General features: G+C 58.4%; 1 protein-coding gene across 10 annotated transcripts in view; it reads left to right on the top strand.

Moving 5' to 3' along the window:
- Positions 1–26,127, top strand: part of MINK1 (misshapen like kinase 1) — a 42,660-nt gene that overhangs the window by 4,416 nt on the left and 12,117 nt on the right. For all 10 annotated transcript variants that reach the window (XM_045083218.1, XM_045083211.1, XM_045083216.1 and 7 more), the window contains exons 2-4: positions 23,544–23,609; positions 25,101–25,157; positions 25,244–25,369. In XM_045083218.1, coding sequence (XP_044939153.1) covers positions 25,143–25,157; positions 25,244–25,369 — 141 coding nt within the window. In that variant the 5' untranslated portion in view covers positions 23,544–23,609; positions 25,101–25,142. The remainder of the gene's footprint in view (positions 1–23,543; positions 23,610–25,100; positions 25,158–25,243; positions 25,370–26,127) is intronic.

Raw genomic sequence — 26,127 nt, 5'->3', positions numbered from 1 at the left:
TCGTGCAGACAGGATGGCCCTTTCCTAATGATTTTGTGTTCTTGTGTCTATTCTTTGGAGAAGGCTCTTGCCGTCCCTGGAGCCCGCAGGAGACTGTGGGGCCAGCACCGCTGGGAGGGCCGGCAGCTCCAGGCCGCTCACCGTGCAGCTGCGGATGGCACCTGCTTCGGGTAGGCCGTGGGAAGCCTGACCTTCAGCAGAAGGAGGGGTGTCCAGGAGTGACCCCCCGAGAACTATGGGGGGCAGAGTTGGGGGCAGTGAGGTGCAGGGCTGCTTGGGCAGAATGATGGAAAGAAGGGGACAGGGAACCTGGCAAAGCCAGCTGTTCACCCATCCGCCCTGCACAGGGGATCCCCCAGCTCTCCACTGTCCGAAGGAGCAGATTGCCCTGGTCCCCAGAGGTGGGCGGATGGGGACGGTGTGTGGAAAAGCAAGCTTTCGACAGTGAAGACAGCAGGAAGATGGGTCTGCAGGGGAGCTGGCCGAACGTCCACATGGAACATTCCACAGCGTTCCGTGTGGAACGCTGATGTCAGAGCCGGCCGTGGGACCCTGCGAACACTTGGCCGTGTGGAACACTGACGGCAGAGCCGGCCCCCGCTCCTTCGATTGGGGACTCAGTGCCTCACATGGGGCAGCTGCCTGCTTGGATGTGGAGTGTCCTCCCCTGTCATTTTGGGGACAAGATGGCAGGAAGTACGCAGCCACTCTTCACAAGCATGTGCCCAGGCCTGGGTCTGTAAGTAAGGAATGCGGAGGTCCCATCAGCACCCAGCGCGGGCAGGTTCTGGGTGCTGTGGGGAGGGTGTCTTGTCGGGCTGGGTGCTGCGCCGAGCTGTGGTGTCGAGCCCCGGCACAGCTGCCTGGACGTGCGTGTGCAAGCCCAGGCTGCCCCCTGCCTTCCTGCCTGCCTTCTGTTTGTTTGTTTTTTGTTTTTAAGATTTATTTAGATATTTTAGAGAGATTGGGGAGCAGAGGGGGAGGAGCAGGGAGTCCGCCCTGGGGCTCCATCCCACCGCTCATGCCGCCATGACCTCAGCCAGAACTGAAAGTCGGATCTTAGTCGACGGGGCCACCTGGGTGCCCCGCCAGGCTCCCTCTTTCTTAACTGTTGCTGAGCTCCTCAACACCCTGGCATCCTTGAGGTTGGGAAGTTTTTATTCAGTCCGATTCCTATGAATTATACCGATTTCTGTTGTCCTGTCTTCAGTCATCTTGAAATCTGGTGCCCGGGCCTTTCTCCCCCTGAGCGCCCACTTCACACGCCCAACTCCCTCCGTCTTTCCTAGGTGGCGGAAGTAGAACAAAAAGTAGTCAGGTTCATAAGTCTCCTTTCACAGCGTTTCCTGAATGCCTCCAGAACAGCCTTACTCGGTCGCAGAAGTGGGCCCTGGCCACCCCCTCACCCATTCTCTTCCTCTCCTGTTCTCCCTGCCATTGTCCTCCTCGCCAGCCCGGGATTCTCCCCTCCACAGGAGGCTCCTCGAGAGGCCAACTGAGACTTTTCGTTCTTTCTAAGGGTAGGGAATGGTCCACGGAGGAGAGAAGAAAGGGGTGGGATCGCAGTGACCCAGGGGGCCACAGGGGTTTTCAGTCCAGCCGCTGACAGCCTGAGGACGTGCTTGTTAACTGTGGCTAGGCTTCCTGTTGAGTTGCAGAAAGATCTGGAACTAGGCACAGAGGGCACACTGATGAGCAAGATAGACTGGGTTTTCTTGCAGGCTAGGCATGGGGGGAGACATTAACAAAATACTCGGACATGCATGTGTATGGTTACATGTCCGATTGCTGCCCGTGGAAAAGACTGCGGCGGAAGACCAGTACCCACGAGCGCCTGTAGCAAGAACCACTCGGCTTTTCACAAGACGAAAGTATTTGGTTGGTCAACAAGAGAAGCAGATTGCATGTCCAGAGACCGAGCTGGCGTTGGCACAGAGAGACCAGATAGAGGAGGACCAGTGGGAGTTCAGTGATGGCCATCAGTTCAGTGATGGCCAGAATCGGGAGACCCTGGAATGAGGCCATGCTTGGGGCAGAGCATTTACTCAACAACCGAGTGCCCCGGCCTGAGGCTGGGTTGGGAACTCCAGGCTTAATGTCCAAAAGGATTTCTTCGGAACCTTCCTGTGGGAGGAGTTAAGGAGTTTGTGAGGGGTAAAGGAGTGTACGTGGGAAGGGCGCATGACCCAGGCGGCCCTCCTGTGTGCTTATTGGGGGTCAGCGTGAACCGGGCTGCAGAGGGTGGGGGAGTGTGCTCGATTCTGGAGCAGGGGCGTGAGGGACAAGGGTTATCACTAGGCGGGTTATCTCGGGTTTGTGATAAAGGCGTGTGCGCCCAAGGCACAGGGCAGGTTGTGTTTGTTCGTGCGTGTACACAGTGAAATGATTACTACCATCCGGCTCATTCACATTCCCATCTGCTCACACGGGCACCTGCGCGGGGGTGGGGGTGTCACCGGTGGCCGTGAGCCTGAGCGCCGGCTGGGCTGTGAGGTCGGCACATCTCCCAGGAATAAGCACAGGCCGGCCCAGCCCTGGGCCTGGCTCCTGCTCTCACATCTGTGGGCGGTGGGATTCCTCCCACAGCTTTGGGAGATGCTGTGTAGAAGTGGACGGGAGTCTCCATTCTCACTGTGTGCAAGTAGAGGGTGAGTGCAGGGGTACTGTTCCTGGTTTCGCACGTTTGGAATGAAGTAGGGCTGGGGAAGCCACAGTCTTGGCCTTCTTGAAGGAGACAGAGGCCAGGAGAATGAATCTGTGTGTCGGGAGGGGGGCAGTAGGGAGACTGGATGGTGGCACAGCCTGTGGAAGGAGCCGTAGTGGCCAGAGAGGGATGAATGGAGGATGGCAAGGAGGGGACTCTGCCCAGGAAACACGGGGTAGCTGGTGAGGAAGGAGATCAGAAGGCCTTGGACAGCAGAGGTGGTTAGACCTTGGACTCAGCTAGGAAGTGAGTGTCCCCACAGCAGGACAGTCTTCAGGGCCCATCCTGAAGCCCCGGCATCCCGGAGCCCCCTGCACCTGGAGCCCCCTGCACCCCAGCACCCAGAGTCCCTGGCACCCAGAGCCCCCCACACCTGGAGTCTGGGCTGCAGGGAAGCCACTCTGTCCCCTGGCCTGTGGGACGAGAAGGCCTCCTGGGAGCAGGCCTGCCTGGGGCTGGTCTTCTGGGAGAGACTGGGGGTCCTTGCGCCCTCCTCCAGTGGGAACTGTTGGAGGCGAGGACTGGGGGGTGCTTGTGCTGCTGAGCTGCTCCCGGAAGCAGCGGTCTGGAGGACTTGTCTCTGAACGACGAGCTGTGTGGCACAGACGGAGGACCTGCAGGGCCGCAGTTCAAGAAGACCACCTCCTTCAGGCCACCGGAGTTTCTCCTTCCTCCCAGAAGCCTCTCCTGACGGTGCTGGCCCTCACAGGTCACCTCCTCCTGTATTCGGCATTTGGATACTTCCCTCCTTGCACAGAATGTTTATGGTTTTGTCTGTTCCAGCGCTTCCTCAGGGATTGGGACCGCGACCATGACCCTTCCTCACTGCTGATCCCTCATAGAGCGCATAGGGCTCCCGGAAGCACTCACTTCGCAGGAGATGTGGCTTTGAGCCTTGCTGTGGCCTGTCCTCTCCCGCTAGATGGGACCTACGGGCAGTGAAGCATGGCCCGCATGTCCTGTGCAGTTCCCTTATGCGGGGGGTCCCTTATGCAGTGGGTTCCTTACGCAGCCGTCCTTGGCCAAGGCAGCACCGTCCTCCCTCTGGGGACTGTCCAGAAATGCTGGGCAGGGCCATGTAGCGGTCACTATGCGTGCAGGGGGACTGGGGACGTTCATGCCCCGAGTGCGGGCAGCACAGGGGAGACTCCTGTTTCCACCTGGGCTGCTGGCAGGGCCGCCTGGGAGGGGTCTGGGTGGGGAGGGGAGTGCGGGCTGCGCATGGGCTCTGCGCCCAGCACCTGCCTGTCCTGACAGCTCGTGTGCATCTGTCGGCTGGCCTCCCGAGGTAAAGTGGGCAGGCTCCAGGCAGACGGGAAGGAAGACGGTTCGCGTGTTCTCTCCTTACCACCCGCCTGCTCTTCTTTCAAGGCACACTTCAGAGAAGGTGGTGGAAGTGCAGAGCGCTTGGTCTTTAATTCTTTTTTTTTTTTTTAAGATTTTATTTATTTATTTGACAGAGAGAAATCACAAGTAGATGGAGAGGCAGGCAGAGAGAGAGAGGGAAGCAGGCTCCCCGCTGAGCAGAGAGCCCGATGCGGGACTCGATCCCAGGACTCTGAGATCATGACCTGAGCTGAAGGCAGCGGCCCAACCCACTGAGCCACTCAGGCGCCCCCGCTTGGTCTTTAATTCTGAGTGGCTGGGGAAGGAGTCTTCAGGGAGACAGGGGGGAGCGTCCTGCAGCCAAGCACCAGCGGGCAGAAGCAGGTGTGCCCCGGGGTTTGGCAGGGGAGGCCAGCACGTGCATCTCTCCGCTCGGGTCTTTGCCCTCTCAGCTTGGCTCCTGGAAGGCAGAGGTGTGGTGAGGGAGCACCATGACTCAGATCTCACAGGGAGGAAGGCAGCTTGCGCGGGTACACTTTGGGGGTGGGTGAGGGGTGGGGGATAGAGCAGTGATGGGGACAAGCGGATGAAGCCCAGGGACAGGGCTGCCATCGCTTCTCGCTGCCTCTCAACCTGGCTTAGAGCAGAGCGTGGCGGGTTCTTGTTCTCGTGTCGCCAGGGCGTGGAGACGCTGCCGTCCTCTGACCCAAGCAAGGTCCCTCTCTCTGGAAACCACCTCGGGCCCGCGTGTCGGACAGCACTGGGTTGAGGGGGACAGGCAGCAGGTGGCTCTGCCGTTTGTTCCTTTGTCCTTCGGACTCCCAGCGAGCCCCTGTTCTCTCCTGTCAGTTCTGATTTGTCATTTCTGTTTTAACAGAAGGGGTTTTGGGGTCCAAATAAGAACAGTGAGGAGCACTAGTGGTGGCTCCTGCGCTTCCAGACGCTCGCCCGCCCTCCCAGTGGCCCTTCCCAGCGGGCCATCTCCTCCCTTTCAAGGTGGAGTTGTCAAGCTTGCAGAAGGTGGGGAGTCCCGGACCTCGGCTAGGGTGGGCCAGCCAGGACGCGGCACATCTCCGAGTCAGACTCAGGTCTGACTCACCTCACAGCCAGAGCGTGTTGGCGCCTGAGCCGTGGGCCTGCTCCTGGGGGCAGGGCATGAGTGGGGCCATGTGGGGGTGAGGGCGCGGTGTGGCTGCCGCCCTGGACCGTGCGCTCGTGGTCTCCTCCCTGCTCCCGTCGTGAATGCAGACTGGTCGCGGGTAGCCTGTTTGGGCTCGCGCAGGGACGCGCCACTGTCCGTGTTTCTGGGCTTGCGGCATCTGGGGACTTTGGGAGTGTGGCCTGCCTTGTGGACAGCCCATGTGAGATGTGGTTCCTGCCCTTGGGGGACCCACGGTCCGTATCTGGGTCTCAGGAGAGGGCAGGCTTTATTCAGACACGTGGGACATGTTCTGAGAAGAGGGAGTGAGACATTAGCCTGGGTTCCTGAGGATGTTGGCATTGGTGGGCCCCAGGCCAGGAATACAAAACTTCACGGGGCCTGTGCCCGGCACAGATAGAGATTTCGGTGGGATGGGCTTCCAGGCAGAGAGCTCTGATGACAGGAGGGAAAGACTGCACAAGAGTCCAGAAGATTGGGGCGCCTGGGTGGCTCAGTGGGTTGAAGCCTCTGCCTTCGGTTCAGGTCATGGTCCCAGGGTCCTGGGATTGAGCCCCACCTCTGGAATCTCTGCTCAGCAGGGAGCCTGCTTCCTCCTCTCTCTCTGCCTGCCTCTCCTCTCTGCCTGCTTGTGCTGTCTGTCAAATAAATAAATAAAATCTTAAAAAAAAAAAAAAAGAGTCCAGAAGATTAGGGCACTCGGGTGTCTCGTCAGTTGAGCATCCCGACTCTTGTTTTTTTCAGCTCAGGTCATGATGTTGGGGTCGCGATGTCGTGTCCTGTGTCAAGCCGGCTTGGGATTGTCTCCGTCTCTCCCTCCGCCCCCACCCCAACCCTGTGCTCGCTTTGCGCGTGCTCTCTCTAGATATATTAAATAAGTAAATCATAAAAAAAAAAAAAAAAAAAAAGAACCCGGAGGATTTCGTTTGGAAGAAAGAGTTGAATGATTCAGAAAAGAGGCCTGTTGTTCCACAGGAAGAGAGGGAGACTGTCTCATTCCTCCGTTTAAAAAAAACAAGTTCTTTACTGCAGTTGCATATGCATAAAATTTTACCATCTTCGCCAAGTTAAGTGTGCCCGGCAGGGGCACTGAGTCCCCTCCCCACTGCCATGCGAAAGCTCTGGCCGCTGGAAGCCTGCGCTCCTGACCCCTCCCGGTCCTTCCTGTACGCCCCTTCCCCAGGGTGGGTGGGGGTGTGGCTCAGGCTGGCAGCAGTGTTCAGCAGACGTGTACTAGGGTATCAGTAGGGGCCATTCTGGGTGTCCAGATGTTGGAAGTTCAGACACGGACAACTCTTGTTAGGGCAATGGGTGGCGCACCCCGACGTGTCTCCGGTGGGGTGAATGGCCGCTGGAAAGGCCTAAATACTTATGGGGGCGGTGGAGAGCTGCTAGAGGTGTTTTGGGGAAACCGTGGGCAGCCCTGAAGGACCCTTTGGGGGCCCCTTTTGGGCCTCCACGCCTGTAGGGTTTGGCGTGGGGTCAGCCACATGGGGGGTGCCCACAGCCCCGGCAGACCTAGAGCGGGACCTGGAGTTGGGTTGGGTTTCTTAGTGTAGAAGTGCCCAGTGAGATGGCCTGCCCCGCCTCCTGGCCTGCCTTTGGCCGCACCTTTTGCCATTGCTTCATTGCCCTTCAAGGGAAAAGAGGGGAAAAGACAGGAAAGGCAGGCTGGAGACTCAAGTTGCCCAGGGCACAAGGAGGGCAGGGACCCCCTCACAGAGAGGCCCATCCTTACCATTTGGAGCCCAGGCCACAGGAGCCTCCGAGCCAGTGGCTTGGTCATGGTGACTTATGGTCCATGTTCCGGGCTTTGTCCCGGATCAGTCTTTGTGCTGGGGCCCCAAGCCTGAGGACTTTTTGTCTGTCTTCTGTGCGCACCCTAGAGGAGACTGCCCATGCTCCCCTTGGCTTCCAGGCCCTCCTCCCCCTGCCCCGCGGACGACCATCTAGAGCCTGCAGTGCCCGTACCTTGAGCGGGGTTTGAATGGGGATTGCTGCTTTTTCTTGGATGTCCTGCTTTCCCCGACCCCAGGGCTCAATGTTAGAATGAAGCTGTGTTCCGCTTAGCCCCCCAGAAGCACTGCCTGGCTTGCGTGTCACCTCGTGGTCCGGCAGCATATACCGCCTGGGTCAGGTCGTCACCGCCACACTCGGACAAGTAGGATAAGGGCCAGTGGGGAAGGCAGAGCTCACGCGGGCCATCTTCCCTTCTTAAAGGGGCCTGCAGTAGGTCATCGGACTCCCTGTGCTCACACGCTAACCCCCTGCCGCACCCTCAGCCCCCTGCAGCCCAGGGCTCCCGTGAGGTCCACCCGGGGTCCAAGGGGCATTCTCTGCAGATCTGCTGCCTTGGCTGCCTTATGACCTCAGATGGGGTCAAGGTGACGACCCCAGACAGCTGCCTCGGGAGGCCTGCGGTTCCAGCTCCCAGCCCATCGCTCGGTTCCCGGATGAGTGTCATCTCTCTGGGACCCGGCTTCCTTGCTAGCAGAATGAGGGATGAGAGCAGTGACTGTTCATCAGGCTTCTTTACCCTTCGCCTGCACCAGCCCTGCCTTGGGGGCCGTTGCCATGCGCCTGCTTTCCCCTTCCCTCCCCTCTTCCTTCCCGGAAGTCTCGGAGGGCCTGCTAGGTGGTGCGCTGTCTGTTCTCAGCACTGCAAACACATGAGCAGTAAGATGCGTGACTTGCAGTGTCCTGCGCGTGAGGAAAGGCACACTTATGGGGGGGGGGCGCGTGTGCAGGGGACGCTGGGCTGGAGGAAGTTGAGGGAAATGGGCCTGGGCAGGGGCTGGCCAGGATGGGACTGCCCAGGGTGACGTCCCAGCTTGTCTGGGGAATGGCCGCACCTCTGTATGGACCTCGGGGGGGGTGAAGCTGGGCTGTGAGCTTGTGGCTGGGCATCTGGGAAGGACACGAACTAAAGGAAAGGCTCAGAAGAAGGTCTCCAGGCCTGTCTGAAGCACAGACCTCCATGTGCACTCCGGGCGCTGCTTTCTGAGTCCACTAGGGCCCAGGGCCCAGGGCCTGAGCAGCCGGACCAGGTGAGGACTGATCTGGGGGGACGGGGAGGGGCCCGGACTCATGGGCCTTCCCTGTTGCTCACCCCTAAGAGCACAGGCCATGGAGACAGAGTCAGATTCACATCCGAGTTCCCAGCGCTTACTGGGCGACCGCTGGCCAGACCTGTTACTACCCCTGTGCCTCATTTTTGTCAAACGAGATGGCCAGGCCCACGTCACGGGGTTGCTGTGACAGTTACACAGGTGTGGTGACGACGTGTGGGTGACCACTTGCTGGAGGTGGGAGTTGCCTGATTGCACCCCAGGGTGTCTCCTGGGGTCTGTGGGCAAGCCTGTCCTCCTTGGTGTGCTGCTCGGGAAAGAGTAGCCAGCCTAGGCCATGGGTGGGCAAGTCACCGAGCCCCCAAGGTGGGAGCATGGCTGGCTTCCTTTTCACTGCCCTAGAGCCTTCCACTGTCCCCTGAAGGGTTTCCCGTGTCCCTGGAAGAGACACCAGCTGCGAAATCTCATGTCTGAACCAGACACTCCTGTCGGTCCTGCCCCTGAGTCAGGAGGCCTGTGCTGTGTCCTCTGCTGGGAACTCGCCCTCTGCTGGGAGCTCGCTCGGGCCCACCCAGAGGAAGTACTGGGCCCAGGGGCAAAGCCTGGGCTTCACCCTGGCCGCACTGAGGGGGACGCATGGCTTTGTAAGGAAGTGGTACCTGGGACTCAGCTACAGAGAGCTGCAGAGTGCGTAGCCGAAGGCTCGGTTCTGGATGCCAGGCCGGGGGCTGGGGCGGCCGGGCTCCCCTGGGCAAGAGATGGAAGGCTTTCCTGCCCCAGAGCCGGGAACCTTCTGTAGCCCCAGCGGGCCTCTCCTGGCCCCCTATGCTGCCGGGACCCTGCCTTAGCCCTTCCGGAAATGCTGCTTCCTATAATCTCTGCCAAGGAGGGCGCTGCTCTGCTCCGTTCATCACCATGGTCATGGTCATGTTTCCTGCAGGTGCTCCGTCGCTGTTGGCTGACAGAATGTGTGAGCCGGTTCACTGGGCCACCAGGGAGGTTTCCCCAGGAGAGCAAGGGAAGGGTTGGGGGAGCCTGTTGGCTCCATCCTACTGGTCCGGAAGCTCTCCTGTGTCCTCTCCCTCCCCGAGGCGGTCACTGACTCTGAGTTGGCCCTTGGTGGGGCCCAGCAAATCTGGTCCCCACCCTTTGAAGAATAGCCTGGTTTTGCCTTCCTCAGTCTGTGATTCAGACAGCCCTTCCCCCTTCCTGCGGGCCTCGCCCTCCCCCGGTTGTGCTGCCTGACTCAGGTCTGTGTCCTCTGCCCTCCCTGCCCTTCCTGCATGCGCCTTCTATGCCCCTGTCACTTTTGGGGGTTCTCTCCCGAGGGTGAGAACCTAGATGGCCACCCATCTGGAATTACTTAGCAGTTGTAGTAAATATTTATTATTATGTGTAACATAATATACTTTATTACCATTATTATTTATTTATTATTATCTTTTAAAAGTAGTCTTTCTGCTCCGTATGGGGCTCGAACTCACGAGCCCAAGATTCAGGAGTGGCTCTGCCTCTGAGCCAGCCAGACACCACCCCCATGCCCAGAGTCAGAAGCAGTGAGGGGAGAGATAGGCCACAGGTTTCCTTGTCCCTTCCCCGGATCTGCGGACACCTGACTCCCCAAGGAGGAGGCTGGCAATGAGGTATAATGATTTGTTTGTGCTACAGTGGAAACCCGTCAGTGAGAAGCCTTATTATTACCCAGCCCCGGATTACTGCTGTCCTCCTCCGTGAGCTCCCTGTCTGCAGGCTGAACCGGCTGGCCGTCCCCTGCTGCTGCTGCCTCTGCCTCCCCCTCCTCCCTCCTCCTCCTCCCCTCTCCCTCATCTTCCTCCTCTTCAGTCTCCTCCCCTCTGTCCTCCTCTTCCCCTCCACCCTCCCCCTCTTTCTTCCTCCCCCTTCCCTCCTCCCCTTCCTCCCCTCCTCTCCCCCTCCTCTCCTCCTCCTTCTCCTCTTCCCCTTCTTCCTCCGTCACCTCTCCTCCTCCCCCTCCTCCCCTTCCGCCTTCCACGCCTTCCACCGGGACAACATTCTTCTCTCCTCCCAGCCCCTCTCAATCCTACCTCCAGGGCAATCAATCTGCACACACACACACACACACACCCCATCTTTCACCTGTCCTGTACTTGGTTCTGCTTTTGACTGGTTTCTCCTCTCGCGTATTGCCAATCTTCACCCTAAATCCCCGGGACACCAACAGTGTTCATAAGCCACATTTTAAATAAGTATTTGTTTTTAAGATTTTATTTATTTATTTGACAGACAGACATCACAAGTAGGTAGAGAGGCAGGCAGAGAGAGAGAGAGGAAGAAGCAGGCTCCCTGCTAAGCAGAGAGCCTGATGCGGGACTCGATCCCAGGACCCTGAGATCATGACCTGAGCCGAAGGCAGCGGCTTAACCCACTGAGCCACCCAGGCGCCCCATAAGTCACCTTTTGACAGTTGTCCCTTGCTCTCTGGGAGGCAGTCTCTTCATAACGACTGTGTGAATTTGTAGCACATGGTGGATTTTCAAAACGTTTTCCCATCCAAGACTTCTTGTGATGGGATTGAGTAGACAAGGAAAAGGGGCTCTCAGAGAGGAAATGACCTGCTGGTTTGCCCCATCACATGGAGGCCTCAGAACCGGTGCCAGGCCTTCTGGGTCTCAGGGACACAGCGCGCTAGCCAAGCTGGGCTGCGGTGTCCCCGCCCTCCTGTGCCTCCCCCCTCCTGGGAGCTGCCTCTGGGGTGGGACTTTCTGCCCCTCTCACCCAGCCCAGCCTCTGCCGCCTTCTTTCTCCTTTCTCCTCCAGGACGTTTTCCCTGGATCTCTTCTTGCCTGTTGGCTTCCCACAGTGTCTGGATCCTTATTACTGGTCTGGTTTGGGGGTGCCTGGCTGACTCGGTTGGTGGAGTGAACATGCAGGTCTTAATCTCAGGGTCGTGAGTTCAAGCCCCATGTTGGAGCCCACTTAAAAAAGAATCATGTTCTTGTTTGGGTTTTGTCAACTATGTAGGAGTTTGCTTCTTTAACAAAGTCCACTTTCTAGAGGCCCAGATTCACCAGGGATATAGGCCAAAAAGGGGTTCACTCTAGCAGCTGCCATAGTGCATTGCTTTTAAGTGACTGTCATGGATTATTTGGGAGAAATGGAGATAAACCCAAAACTAGCATTAGAAACCATCGATGGCCCTAGGGAGGAAGGAAGAACAGCAGCTCTCTTTAATTTCTGTATGCGTTCAACAGACAGGTTTTGGGGTGTTCCTGACCCCTAAGAGCAGCCTAGCAGGGAGGCAGTGAAAGACTTGGTCACAACAATGTGCTTGTGCCTGCAAATGCTTGTGGTGCGGGAGCCACTGGTCCTCGTGCCTCCTGGGCGTGGCAAGTTAGAAGAGCCCAGGGAAGTGCAGGGGTGTGAAGGGCCCTGGGCCTCCGCCCCCGCAAGAAACAGGTGACCCCAAGGTGGGGTTGGCAGACTCCAGATGAGCCCCGCCTGGGAGGTCAGCGTGGAGGCCAGCTGGGAGGCGGTGGGATCTGAGCCTGAGGATAGCGTTAGGTCTGCAGATGGCAAGTGAGATCTCTGGGAGTGGGCGGGGCGGCAGCGCAGGGTGGGAGTGGGTGGGGCTGGGGGGTGGGGGCAGCGCCGCCTTGGACCTGCCTGCGGCTCGAGAGTCCCTGCTGTGCTGCAGCAGCGGTTTCTGTGCTGGGAGCCTTGATCCTCATCTGTGAAATGGGTTGGCAGGTCCTGCCTGGCCCTTGCCAGTCCGAGGTGCAAACACACCGGGATGCGGAGGGCTGGGCGATCGGTCGTTGGCTGCAGCACTTCCCAAGCGTACGGTGACAAAATGGGTTGGCCTCGGGTGGTTCTGTGGCTCTGCCGAGATCAGACCGCTCCACGACTTGGGACCCTTGAGGAGCACAGCACCTGAGCTGTGAGGAGGCTGAGGCCAGGCCAGGGCAGACTTGGGGGTCGGCCTCGGGCAGGAGCGTGGCCCGGGCTGTCCTCTGCAGCCTGCCCCCCTCTTTGCCCAGAGCACTGTGGAGGCGGGTGGGACCTCGGACACACGCTGTTTATCTTCTAGGGGTTGGGATTTATTTTTAAATTCCTGACTGTGGTGATATTTATTTTTTCTTTTCCCTTTCCCCACTTCTCCAGCTCAGCAGCAGCAAGGGACCATCTGTCCCCTGCCTTGCCTGTGGCCATTTTAGAACCCGTCCCACTGCTGGTGTTCTGGCCCCTCTCCTCCTTCCCTCCCTCTCACTGCTGACTCCCCCTGCACATCCCAGTTCCCTACAAGGCTCTGCCTAGTTCCCTCCCCTCTGGTCTGGACGGAGGGCCGGGCTGCTCCACCTGCCTGGGCTCCTGTCTGAGACTGCTCTCTGTCTCTGGGGAAGCTGGGCATGCCGGTGTGCAGGGGCCACTCCCCTCACCACCGCCCCCCCCCGCCCGCCCGCTGCTCTGACTCCCTTCCTGTTAGAGTGGCATTTGTGTTCATGCATGTGTCATGTCTGGACCTGTTTCTGCCTCTGTGTGCGTGCGAGTCCAGGTCACGTGTGTGTGCATGTCTGTGTGTGTGTGTGTGTGTGTCCCCTTCTGGAGGAGAGGCTCAAAAACTCTGCGTCTCCCCAGCACACAAACCTTTCTGGGTTCCTTCTGTCCCCTCGGCTCCCAGAGCCTGCTTCTCCCTCCCTCGCTGCCCTCCAGTTACCACCTTACCCCTGAGAGCCCTTCCCTGAACCCGAACCAAACCCCTGAACTGAACTGGAATCCCAGGAAGCGGAGGGCTGATGCCGCCCCTGCATGGGAGGAAGGGCTGGGCCGTAGGGGAGCAGAGAACAGAGAACCCGGGAGAGACTTTCTGGAGGTTTTATTTACTCCTGGGTGGGGCAGCTGATGGGGGCTGGGTGCCCCGCTCCTGGATGGGCTTCCTTCCTCACCTGGAGCCTGTCCTCACATGCTGTGGCTTGGAGCCTGCCTCCTCGGGGAGGAAGGGGCCATGACACACTCCCCGCTCCCCCAGGTCGTCATGGGCATGGGGGCACCACACAAGTGGGCCAGACCGGCTCCCTTGAGGGTGCCGCCTCCTGCAGGGGAGGCTACAGTGGTCTCTGCGGGGCAGGGAGGAGGAGGTGATCAGGTGAGACTCCTGCCTCTCCTGCTGCATCCACTCCTCTCTGCCTCGTGCACTCGCACACTTTCCTACGAATGCACACTCAGCTGCGGAGCTCTCTCCTGGGCTGGCAGGCACACTCGGCCTAGAGCTGCTCCCCGCTCATTGGAGGATGGCTAGACAGCCACCCCGAGGTTCTGCCCCTTGCAGTGTCCCCGTGTCCCTGTAAGACCTGAACTTGTGGGGGAGGCTGTCAGCCTCGCCCCTTAGCCTCATCCCTGCCTGGCCCTGGCTTCCCAGAAGTCCTGTGGTTGGTGATGGGACCAAGGGCAGGTCCCAAGCTGCCTGTGCTGGGCAGGCACTGTATGTGCACGAAGGCTCCTGGGCTGCTGGGCTTGTGGGGGTGGCTCTGAGGCTGCTGTCTTGCCCCAAGGAGGGTGAGGGCCCCTCTCCAGCCTGGACCTCAGTACCATGTGGCCTTTGCCCCTCTTCCTCTCTCTGTGGGCCTTTTGGGGCCACAGGACAAGCTCAGGCAGCCAGGCCTATTGTCTCCCTCTGGGAGGTGCACAGAGGGCCACTGCGCCCGCCCACTCTCAGAATCAGAGCTGTGGCAGCCTACTCCCCCAGGCTCCCCCAGTCTCCCCCAGGCTCCCCCAGACTCCCCCAGACTCTCCTAGGCTACCCTAGGCCCGAGAGCTGCGTGGCTCTGGGCCCTACTGTGCTGCTCTTGTTGGGTCCCTCTGTGGACCACAGCTCCCCACTCTTTCCCTAGAGCCCCTTCCTGTTGTCTGTTGTCTATCTGTCTGCCACAGGTTCTTCTGTGAAGCCCTGCCCTCACCCCTGCAGCCCTGCCTCCTGTCCAGGGCACAGTGGCACCTCTGGGCCCTGTGTACAATGGCGGGACCTGTCAGGGCTCATCCCAGTGCATAAGTGCCACAGGGCCCTGGAACACAGGACAGACCCGCCCTCCCCCACCCCTCTCCCCAGGCCTTACAGAGTCCCCTTCCTGCCACTCCAGAGCCTCCTAGAATCTCTTGGGAATTCTGAGTGGATGGACCCTTCCTGCTCTGAAATTCTGTAACCCTAAGACGATGGGAAGGGGAGGGGCTCCTGGCCGGCTCCTCTGAGGAGCACGTGTCTCTTGATCTGGGGTTGTGACTTGGAACCCCATGCTGGGCATAGAGCTTACTTTTAAAAAATAAAATCTTTTTTTTTTTTTTAAAGATTTTATTTATTTATCTGACAGAGATCACAAGTAGGCAGAGAGACAGGTAGAGAGAGAGGGGGAACCAGGCTCCCTGCTGAGCAGAGAACCTGATACGGGGTTCGATCCCAGGACCCTGAGATCATGACCTGAGCCAAAGGCAGAGGCTTGACCCTTTGAGCCACTCAAGCGCCCCTAAAAAATAAAATCTTTAAAAAGGACCCATGGGTCAGCAGAAAAGTTGGGGGGTCCATTTCCCATCATACCTCTCTGTCCCGCTGTGGCACACGTGACTCGTCAGTGCGTTCATCCTGTCCTCTCTGTGCTGGTGTCTGACTTAGAAACTCCTAGAAGGTAGAGCCAGGGTTTAAGGAGGCTCCGTGTGACCGTAGAAAAGCTACGGCTGATACCAATAACAGTTTGCATTGGTGACGAACTTCACAAAGCCCTTTACCCACCGGGGGCTCTGTCTGCAGGCAGCGCCCCCACGGGCTCTGGCCACCAGAGCAGGCCCGTTGTCTGTGGAACAGGACCAGACGCCAGGGTTCAGCCCTGCCAGCTTGGGGCCACTTCCCGGAAATGTCACGCCTGTCCTAAGGTGCTGGTCCGCCTTTGCCCATTCTGTCACCCACCGCTTTCCTCCCAGACTGCAGGGAACCTGGAGCCCTCCTGTCCTCTTGTCCCTTTGTAGGTCCCTGCACGCTAGTCTGTACGTGCCTTGCCCCATGGCCTTGCATCGCAGTCTGGGCCTGACCGTTCACTGACTGGCGGTGCGTTTTCTCTTGGGAGGTGGTCCCAGCCTTCATACCGAACCTCATCTCAGCCTGTCTCGCTCAGACTGTTCAACGGCCCCGGGCTTCAGGGAGGGGAAAGCAAGGTGTCACTGGTGCTGGGCGTCCGGCCCTGGACTGGGTGTCCTGCTGGTTTTCAGTCCGGCTCACCATTTCCCCCTTGTTCTTCCTGCAGATAGGAGCTGTGGGAGGCCTGGGAGCTGCTGAAGGGCCCACAGAGCAGGGGACGTAGAGCCAAGGCCAGAGCCACTGGCCAGCAGAGCCAGTGACCAAGGGAAGGACCCCAGTGCCGGGCCTCACTGTCACTCACTGACATTTGTTGGGCCCCGACCTGTGCCTGATGCTGGAAGGGTCCTGGGGCCGTAGCTGGGGTCACTGACTCTGTGAAGTCTTTAAAGGGGGACTTGAGGGGACCCTGAGTAGCTCCTGTGCACTGAGAGATGTGGCTGGTGCTGGGAGGAGACAGGCAGAGGGGCCGCTGTCCCATGTGAGCCACGTCCTGGGTGTGTGCCGCGGCATTGCCTGGCTGTGGGACACTCGGCCTTAGCCCCACAGCTGCTGCTTCATGGGCGGGCACGCAGGGTGATGAGCTGTAGGGAACGCCATGCAGCAGAGGGCACAGTCCGCCTGGAACCCAGCTCTGCTGGTGACAGGCCTCCCCGAGAGGGTGTGGTTCCTGTCTCCCAGCCGTGCCCATCAGTAAGGGATTCCAGCGTCTATGGGATGCTCTCCGCATCTTTGTCCACATCTCCTGTCCACGGGAGGCTTCCCAAAGTTGTAGTGTCCGTAAGCGCTCTGGTCCGGAAGCTCTCGGGAGTCGCCCTACATGTTCCCCGTGCAGCACAAGTGCACTTGACCCTTGACTGCTACGGCATTGCGGCGCCCCTGCCCTGCACAGAAACCCGTGTGTCATTCTTGACTCCCCGAAAACCTAACTGATAGCCTACTGGGGGCTGGAGGTCTCCCCGGGAACATGAGCAGCCGCCGGGCCCGCATCCTGGGTGTGTTGCGGAACAGAGAGGCCTTGTTGCCCACTGCTGCCTTCTGGCGCCCGGCAAGGACGTGAGGACACGGCCCGGAGGGGGCATCTTCGTGCGGTGTGCGCGGGCGCGCTACAGCCGCAGACAGGGAGCCAGAAAGTTTTCTCTTCTTGTTGAAAGGGAACCGAGGGTGGTTCGGTGACTTCCCCACAGATACACAGCCTGATAGCAGCAGAGCCAAAAATGGAAACCGAGTTCCCTAACTCTTAATCCTGTAAGTGGTTGTATCTTTTTTTAAGATTTTATTTATTTATTTGAGAGAGAGAGAGAAAGCTCGGGGAGGGAGAGGGTTAGAGGAGGAAGCAGACTTCTCTCTGAGTAGGGAGCTGACCCGGGATTCCATCCCAGGACTCCAGGATCATGACCGGAGTTACTCAGATGCCCCAGGTGGCTGTATTTTACCATTTTCTGTGTTTGGCTCAGGACCTTATGTGTTAATAGACCAAAAGCACTTAGGGGGCTCCCTTCCATTTTCGTTGGGCCGTTTTCTTAGCATGGAGCCTGTCACTAAACAGAATTCTTTATTGAGTGCTCTGAGCGCTATTCTCAGAATCATTTTTCTTTTTTTGATTTTTTTGTTTTTTTTTTATTAAGTCATCTCTACACCCAACATGGGGCTCGTCCGCCAGTTGGCAGGCATTGAGGTTGTCCCTGCCCTTGGGCCGCCAGGGTTGATGCTGCTGTGAGCCCCGCTTTGTCCGGATTTTGGTGCATACATAGGTTTTCAGTTCTCCCGGGCAGCTCCCTGCTGCGTCCTGTGAGAACTCTCGGTCCCACATTTTGAGTAGCCGCCACAGTGTTTCCCAAAGTGGCTGTGCCATTTTACATCCCCCCCAGTGGTGCACAAGGGCTCCAGTTTCCCCGCCTCCTCCCAGTGCTTGTCACTATCTGTCCTCAGGACAGTCCCTGTCTTAGTGGCCGAGACATAGGAGCTCGTGTGGTTTGGGTTCGAATTTCCCTCATGAGTAATAATGTCCACCTTTTCGTGTGCTTATGGTCCACTGTAGATCCTCAGAGAGATGTCTGTTCAGAAATTTTGCCCATTTTTTAATTGGGTTATTTGTCTTTTTATTGTTATTTTGGTCTTTTTCCTAAGATTTTATTTATGTGACAGAGAGCGCACAGGTTGGCAGAGCAGCAGGCGGAGGGAGAGAGAGAAGCAGGTTCTCAGCAGAGCAGGGAGCCCGATGCAGGGCTCCATCCCAGGATCCAGGGACTTATGTGGGTTTGTTTCCTTTTGTGGTATACGCTTTGGGTGCCCTTTGTAAGAAACCATGGCCTGATCCAAGGTAATGAAGATTTACTCCTGTGTTTTCTTTTAAGATTTCCATGGTTTTAGAGAGCAGGGGAAAAAAAGATTTGTGTGATTTTAGCCCTTACATTTAGGTCTGGGATCCACTTTGAGTTAAAGTTTTGTGTGGCACAAGGTAGGGGTCCGACTCCATTGTCCTGCGCGTGGACACTCTGCTGTCCCGGCACCGTTTGTTGAAAAGACTTGACTGCCTTGGTACCCTTGTCGAATATCAGCTGACCGCAAACCAAAGAGATGGCGTTTGGATCCTCTGATCCAGACGCCTGTCATTCCGCCACACCACTGTCTGGATCCTGTAGCTCTGAGTGAGTTTGAAATCAGAAAGTGGGAGTTCTCCAACTCTGTTCTTCTTTGGCAAGATCGTTTGTCTCCTCTGGATCCTTTGCATTTCTGTACGATGTTTAGGATAAAGCAAAAATGCCTGCTGGGGTTTTCATAGAAGTGCACCAAACCTGTGGACTACTAACAGTATTGAGTCTTCCGGTCCATGAACATGGGAAACCTGTTCGTGTATGTGGTCTTTAACTTGCTCAACAATGTTCATATTTTGAGTGGCCACATCTGACACTTCTGGGCTTAAATGTATTCTTTTGGATGCTACTGTACATGGAATTGTTTTCTTTTCTTTCTTTTTTTTTTTTTTTTAGAGATTTTATTTATTTATTTGACAGACAGAGGTCACAGGTCGGCAGAGAGGCAGGCAGAGAGAAGGAAGGAAGCAGGCTCCCCGCCGAGCAGAGAGCCCGATGTGGGACTCGATCCCAGGACGCTGAGACCATGACCCGAGCTGAAGGCAGAGGCTTAACCCACTGAGCCACCCAGGCACCCCTGAAATTGTTTTCTTAATTTCATTTTTGGGTTAGTCATTGTAGAACATAGAAAAAGGGTTGGTTTTGTTCATTAATCTCACGTTCTGCAACCTTGCCAAACTCAGTGATTTGTTCTCAAAGATTTTTAGTCCGATTTCTTAGGATCTTCTGTACGCGTGATTATGTCATGGGCACACGGAGATCGTTTCCCTTCTTCTTTCCCAGACTGGAAGCCTTTTATTTCCTGATCACACTGGGTGGAACCCCAGCATGACATCGACTGGAAGTGGCGCGGGTCGACAGCCTAGTCTGCTCTCAGGTCACTCCCGGAACAGCGCGTCTCCACGTGGTCCTGTTCTTGAGAAACTCCATTGCTGTGCCGTTAATACGTGAAACTGAGGTTGACACTCACGGGTGGGACAGCTCGGGATGGGCTGGGGTAGCAGGGAAGACTTCCTGACACGGGCAGGAGTTGGCTTGGCAGAGGGAAGAGATCATTCTCGGGCTGGCTCAGCACATGAACGCACAGAAAAATGGGCGTGAGCGAGTCCCCGCGTATGGAGGAGCTGCGGGGCTGCTACAGGATGGCAGTTTGTCACACAGGTCCTGCTGTGGGGAGGCCTGCACCCCACCCACCTGTCAGTACCCCTTGAAGTGCAGAGTTCCACAGAGCAGGTCCACTGACCCACAGTAGAATTGGGGGGGGGCGATCTGTCCCATAGATTCGGCCCCTTGCCCCAGATCCACATGCTACATGGGAGGCCCGGGAGCCGGATCCCAGCAGTATCTTCCCCAGGGATCCTGGTAGATCCTGAAGGCATCTCCTCCCCAGCTTTCCCATCTCGCTTGGGCCCGCCTCCCACACAGCAGATGATTTTCCCATCCATGTGGTCGGTGAAGTCAAGGCCGCCGGCTGCTCCTGAGGCTCCCTCATCTTAATGCGGGCCTCCACCGACTAGCCAGTGTCTCTTCTCAGTCCCTTGGGTTCTCACCCACAGCCTTGTCCCCGTCCCTTCCCATCTCCCAGCATTTGGCCAGACAGGAACCTGGCGGCTGAGATTTTGAGCAGCCAGAGGAAGAGCTGGAGGGTGTTTCTAGCACATTCTCCCAGAGCTGGGCCTGCGTGCCGAGGGCAAGCTGGGCTGCCTGGCACTCCCAGGCACAGGGCACTGCCTGCAGGGGTGCGTGCAGACTCCCAGCAGACGGAGCCGCCGAGCACGCTGATGGAGTCGAGCATAAATGCGGGCATTTAGGGCGCCTGGGTGGTTCAGTGGGTTAAGCTGCTGCCTTCGGCTCGGGTCATGATCTCAGGATCCTGGGATCGAGTCCTGCATCGGGCTCTCTGCTCAGCAGGGAGCCTGCTTCCTTCTCTCTCTCTCTGCCTGCCTCTCTGCCTACTTGTAATCTCTCTATGTCAAATAAATAAATAAAATCTTTAAAAAAAAAATAAATGCGGGCATTTGAATGGGGTCTTCTGGACCCTTGCATGCATGTAGGGGAAGAACCAACGTGCCCGAATCGCTCCTGGAACCCCTCGGGGGATGCAGCGCACCTACAGGCTGAGAAGTCAATTTGGCAGGCTTCCTCGGTCTCCTGTCTTTTTTTTTTTTTTTTTTTAAGATTTTATTTATTTATTTGACAGACAGAGATCACAAGCAGGCAGAGAGGCAGGCAGAGAGAGAGAAAGAGAAGCAGGCTTCCACTGAGCAGAGAGCCCGATGTGGGGCCCGATCTCGGGACCCCGAGATCATGACTGAGCTGAAGGCAGAGGCGCTTAACCCACTGAGCCACCCAGGCGTCCCGGTCTCCTGTCTTTTTGTCATCTTCCCTCCCACGGACAGGGGAGAGCTTCCTGTTTTGGAAAGCCTGTGACCCTGCTGCCCCATCATCAGAGTCCCCTTCCGCTCAGCCCGACTTCCCCAGAGGGCACCACTTCCTCCAGCCCCGCCCCCGGCTGCAGCCCCCCCAAGAGGGACTGCTAGTCTAAGTCTGTGGCCACTGGTGCTCTCCTCAGCGCCACCCATCCTGCTGTCCGCCATGGGGGCCAGGGCTGTTCCCCAGAGGCCGGCTTTTGGGTTCTTCCTTCTCTGGACGTCTGTCTCCCGTGTCCATTTTTAGTCTGTCTCCAGACCCTCGTTCCTAATTGCCTGACGTCCCCAAACATCGCAAACGCAACATCCAAACCAAGCCGCCGTCCCCGGCCCAACACTGCTGGCTCTCACTTTCCTGGCGCCCACCAACCACGCACCCAGCCTGCAGGAACCTGCCCGGTGCACCTGGCCTGCTTCAGCCTGTCCCCGAAGCCACACAATGGACCTTCCATCCAGCCCAGCCTCTGTGTGAGCAGGACAAAGCCCCAAACACTTAAATGTTCGCGTGGGACACAACTGATGCCCAGGACCTCCTAGAAGGCCGCTTTCCAGGGGCTCCCACTCTGCCTGGCAGCTTCTCGATGCCCCGAGGGCCTCCGCTCCCTCTTTCGGCATAAAATCCTAGAGCACATAGGGGTCCTCGGCCTGCAAATTGCGAGGTCCGTCTTGGACCTTCCTCCCGTGTTTCTCACGTATCGCTGAGCTCTTTCGTGCCTGACTGAGGAGTTGTCCCTGAGCTCGTGCTCGGTAAATGTTTGATGTAAGTAAAAGAAGAGAAAGTTACCCTACGAATTTCCCCGTGCTTAGGGCCTAGGCTGGCCCAGGGTGGGTGTAGACACTCACTCAGAAAATATTTATCGGTTGGTTAACGATGGGACAGCTGGATACCCGACGGAGGTGTCGGCTCTGGGCACAAGGGGAAGGTCAGGAGGGTGACCTTAGGCCCTGGACCGAGACATGGTAAGGCACAAGCCGAGAGTGGAGACGCCCCAGGATTGAGAGGAAGACCAGCAGGGATGTCTGGAGGGAAGAAGGGACAGACGACAGGGGTGGAATCGGTCCTGCTGTTGGTAGAGAGGGCCCCGCCCCCACATTCTGTACGGAGGGAGGCCGGGCATCGCGACACCCGTCAAAGGACTGGTCTCGGGTCCGTTGTCTGGAAAGCTCTTCCCAGGAAGTGCGGCCATCCTGGTTAGCAGGTCAGGAAACCAACTTGGAGCCGCACAACTGAACCCAGAGATTACATCTGACCACAAGGACTGTTGTCTTCCCCAGCGCCTCCCACACTTCTGAGGAGGAGGTGGGTTCAGGTCTGAGATCAGACTTGAACCGGTCTGTGCTGACTTGAGGCACCAGCCGTGCGTGGTTAGGATACCCAGGCCCGTCCTCCTTCTGTGTTAGGTGAGGAGCGCCCCGGAATTCATGACCGCGAGTCCCAGGTCGCCTCCGTCCACCTTGGAAAGAGTAAAGTGGACGTAGGAAAGCACAGCCCAACAAGCCAAGCTCGAGGCCCTTGAGAGGCCGAGCCCTTCCAGGGGGTGCTAGGGGCCTGCAGGCAGACAGGAGAACTGGGTCCGGGCTCCGGGCCACTCCCATCAGCTGTCCCCGCAGTGACACTTTCTCCCTTTCTTGGGGCCTACTGTTCCGTCAGACCTGCTCAGGGTGGTTCTGTTGTCGGCCTGTTTTTGTGTGGGGTGACCTCAGCTGGAGCCAAATGCTTGCACAGGCAACCGCAGAACTCTGGGCCAGGCAGCCCCTCCGCACCGTCTCCTGGAGCAGGTGCGGGTGTTCTCTGGCTGCCGCGAGCCGGGCCCGGGCAGGGTGCTGGACACGCCACTGAGCAAGGAGGGTGCTGCCCCTTTCTTCCAGGAGTTTCCATGCAAAGGAAAGACATGGCTTTGGTGCACAATGGTGTGCGCTCTGAGGGGACGGACGGGGAGGGAACCGTGTGTGGGTCCCCGGGTCCCCTCTCTGGGAAAGCGGGCACAGGCGGTGTCCGGTGCAGATGCCTGTGGAAGCCTCGGACCACTGTCTCTGCTATCCGGCCCTGCCAAGTTAGATTCTGCTGCTTGCCGAGGAGGGGCTGTCAGGCGTTCTTTTGTTTTCCAGAAATCCTATCCTGGTTTCAGAATCAGGGGGAAAGCAGTTTCAGGTTCTGGGCTTTTAAAATGATCCACCCCAGAGGTCCGGGCACTGCCCTGAGAGTGTTCTCGGGGGTGTCACCCCCCTGCTGGACCTGCAGGGGGCCAAGGGGCAGGCTGACCTCCTGGCCTGTCTCCAAAAGAAGGCCCCGCCAGAGGGTGCAGGGGGCGTCCCTGCAGCTGGGCTGGCCGCGTGCTCTGGGGCCAGCAAGCCGGGAGCTTTGTCTGAGCCCTTCCAGCCTCTCCTCCTGGCACCGCCTGGCTCCAGAGAGCGGGGCCTGGAAGTACTCCAGCCCCCGGGCCCTCCCCGTGGCCCTTTCTGTCACCTGCTGTCCCATGCTGGGTATCAGGAGGACTGGGAAGAAGCGGAAAAAGGACAAGAGAGGAGGCTGCTGGGTTTGTGGCTTCCGGCTGGCTTGCCTCCTCCCTGCTTTTACAAAATCACAACAGTGGGCACCTGGTGGCCTCAGTCAGTCGGCTCTGGTCATGGTCCTGGGGTCCTGGGATCGAGCCCCGTATTGGGCTCCCTGTTCAGTGTGGAGTCTGCTTCTCCCTCTCCCACTCCCCCTGCTTGTGTTCCCTCTCTCGCTGTCTGTCAAATAAATAAAATCTTTTTTAAAAAAATCGTAACGATGATTATCTTGTACTGTGCACACACACTCTGTGCCGGGCTCCGTCCCAAGCCCTTCGCCATGGTCGCAGGTGTGTGCAGGGGACCCCAGCTCCGGAGGTGCACGCTCGGGCACCCCCGTCTGGCAGAGGCGGCCGCAGCCTCCCAGAGTTTGTTGCTGTCTGTGTGATCACAGACATGTCTGAAGGCTAGTGGGGTTCCCACTGCTGTCATCTCTCCCCTTCTTCTGAACTTCCCTGTAGAACACGGACCCTGAACCCACCAAAAACACTGCTGGGCCTGGGTTCCCCGAAGCCCCTTCATCCTGTCCCTTTGCTCACTCCCCTGACCGGATACGTCTCTCCCGCTCTGTTCTGAAGTCCCCACACCTTGTTCTGTCTCCCTCCCCACAGGACCCTGCTGGAATCTTTGAGCTGGTGGAGGTGGTCGGCAATGGAACATACGGACAGGTGTACAAGGTGAGCCTCTAATGGGGCCCTCGGTGCGGGGGGAGCAGGCCCTAGTTCTGGGGCTGTGGGAGGGGACGGAGGCTGGGAGAGGTAAGGAGCGTGAATGTGGTGGGGGAGAGAAGCCCAGCATGTGGGGTGTTTTGCTGGGCTGTGCATGGAGTCTCCATGAGTCCTGGGTTCAGCAGGAGGAGGTCTGGAGCTGGGCAGGGTGTGGGCAGGGGCCCAGGAGGGCAGTGGCACGTGTGTGTGTGTGTGGCTATGCGTGTGTGTCCGGCGGGGCTCACCTGGGAACTCCGAGCAGAGTTCAGGCCACAAGGCAGTTCTGGCTTCTTCCCTCACTGAGGCCCAGCCTTGGCATTGGTGGAGCCCCAGGACCTGTCACAGAGGGGAAGTGGTTTTCTTGAGCTCTGGCTTTCTGCTTCAGGGGCCGTCCCTGTCCCCCACACAAAGCAGCAGTTCCAAGACCGTTGCCTGTCGCTTCAGCTTGGCCCACCCAGCCCGACCACAGGTCGCACTGGGAGGAGGAGGTGGCACATCAGATGTCCCAGGCGGATGCTGTCCACAGAGCTGGAGCCTCTAGGGCATATGCCCGCCTTCTGCCTCTCCTGATGTGACGCTAGGCCTTTCCACCAGTCTGCATCGCAGGGGCATTTCCTGGGTCATCGGTACCACCTTGTGAGCTTTGGGGGAAAGGTGCACCCCCTCCTCCAGTTTCCCATTGCCAGCCTGGTCGTTGCTATGGAAATAGTAGCTGTGTTCTGCTGCTGCTCTGGGCTTGGGGTCTTGAATGACTGCTGAAGACAAGAATGATGGGAGGGGCTGACCGTCCCTCCCCCAGCTCCCTGCTCTTTCCCAGGAAGCCTGGACTCCCCTGTCCCAGGCTGGGATGGCTCCTGGAGGAATGTCAGAGGGATGAGGGGAGAGGAGAGAGAATGGCAGGGACATATTCTAGAAGTTCCTTCCCATTAGCACTAGCGGTGGGGCATCAGCAGGCTGATCCACTTTCTGGGTGTCCACGAGTTCCCTCAAATCCCAGCTTTGTCTTTATTCTTTCCTGCCGGTAATAATAAAAAGCCTTGGAAGGGGGCGATTCTGGGAAAGGCTTCCTGAAAGCACGAGGCTGTGGGACTGGCATAGAAGCTGCTAGAGAGGCGGAACCCCTCCCCCAACCACCCCCCCAAGGCGGGGGAGGACCTGTCTCACCCCCTGCTCTTCAAACTGGGTGGCCCGGGACAGAGGTGACTCCCACACGCCTCCCTGAGCTGTTTAGGGGGCAGAGCGGACCCGTCGTCTCAATCCAACTTCGCACTTGGAGTCTGGGCCCCGTAGTTGTTCTGAGGGGCTTCTGCCTGCCTCTGTGACGCACCCATAGATGGAGTGTCTCGTCACCACGGGGACACTTTCTAAGACCAAAAACAGCCAGAAGGCACAGCCTGTCCCAGAATCACGTGTCCCCAGACATAGACTCAGAGCCTCCGCGTTCGGCTCTCTGCCCCACAGGGTCGGCATGTCAAGACTGGGCAGCTGGCTGCCATCAAGGTCATGGACGTCACGGAGGTAGGGAGCGACGGGGGCGGGGGACAGGCAGGGACACCGAGGTGGGCAAGGGGGTGGCCTTGGGTTCAGCCATCCTGTCCTCCCAGGACGAGGAGGAGGAGATCAAACAGGAGATCAACATGCTGAAGAAGTACTCGCACCACCGCAACATTGCCACCTACTACGGGGCCTTCATCAAGAAGAGCCCGCCCGGGAACGACGACCAGCTCTGGGTGAGCCGGCCCTCTGCAGCCCTCCCTGCCTCCAGGCCCAGCCGCACACCAGCGCAGGCCCCCAGCCCTCTTCCCATGCCCATGGCCTCCCTGCCCCCCTGCCTCTCTATACACACGCTGCAGCCTCTTGCCAGCCTCTCCAGGGTCCTGGGGTTCGCCTGCGTCCTCCCTGAACAGGGGCTGGGGCAGGAGGGGAGTCCGTCTGTCCTGCTTCCTTGCCCAGCTCCATGGGGATCCACAGCCCCAAAAACTGCGTGGAGGCCGAGGTCGGACCCTCCTGGAGAGCACAAGCCCTTCTGGATGATTCCTTCATCCAGAGCTTGCTGTGGCTCCTTTGGGCCTCCCCCAGATTCTCTCCCGAGAGTCACTGCCCTCCCGGCCAGGCCCGCCATTCCCCGGCCTTGCCCTTCCTGCTCCGCAGCCCAGCACCCAGGGAGCGCGCCAGAGACCGTGGCTGCGGGCCCAGGGCTCAGCAGGGGCTCCCCCCCACCGCCAGCCACAGACATGTGCTTCCCAAGCACCTCCTGTGCACTCTGCACACGGGTGTGCGTCATGGTCCCCGTAGGCCCTACCCGGGGTGCCCCCTGCTGGACGTACTGCACCCCCCCCCCCCATCCTGGGCCTGTGTGGGGGAGGGGCCCAGAAGCGGGACCACAGATTACTGTCGCTGCATTTGCACGTGTACACGTCCCCAGCAGCCTTTTTCTGCATGGGCTGTGTGGAGGAACACGGCGACCGGCCTCCAGATCCCCAGAGTG

This window comes from Mustela putorius, unplaced genomic scaffold (assembly GCF_011764305.1).
Source record: "Mustela putorius furo isolate JIRA1106 unplaced genomic scaffold, ASM1176430v1.1 tig00000695_pilon_pilon_pilon, whole genome shotgun sequence".
Lineage (NCBI taxonomy): Eukaryota > Metazoa > Chordata > Mammalia > Carnivora > Mustelidae > Mustela > Mustela putorius.
Note: the sequence above shows the minus strand (reverse complement) of the source record. Positions and strands in the feature narration are given on the sequence as shown.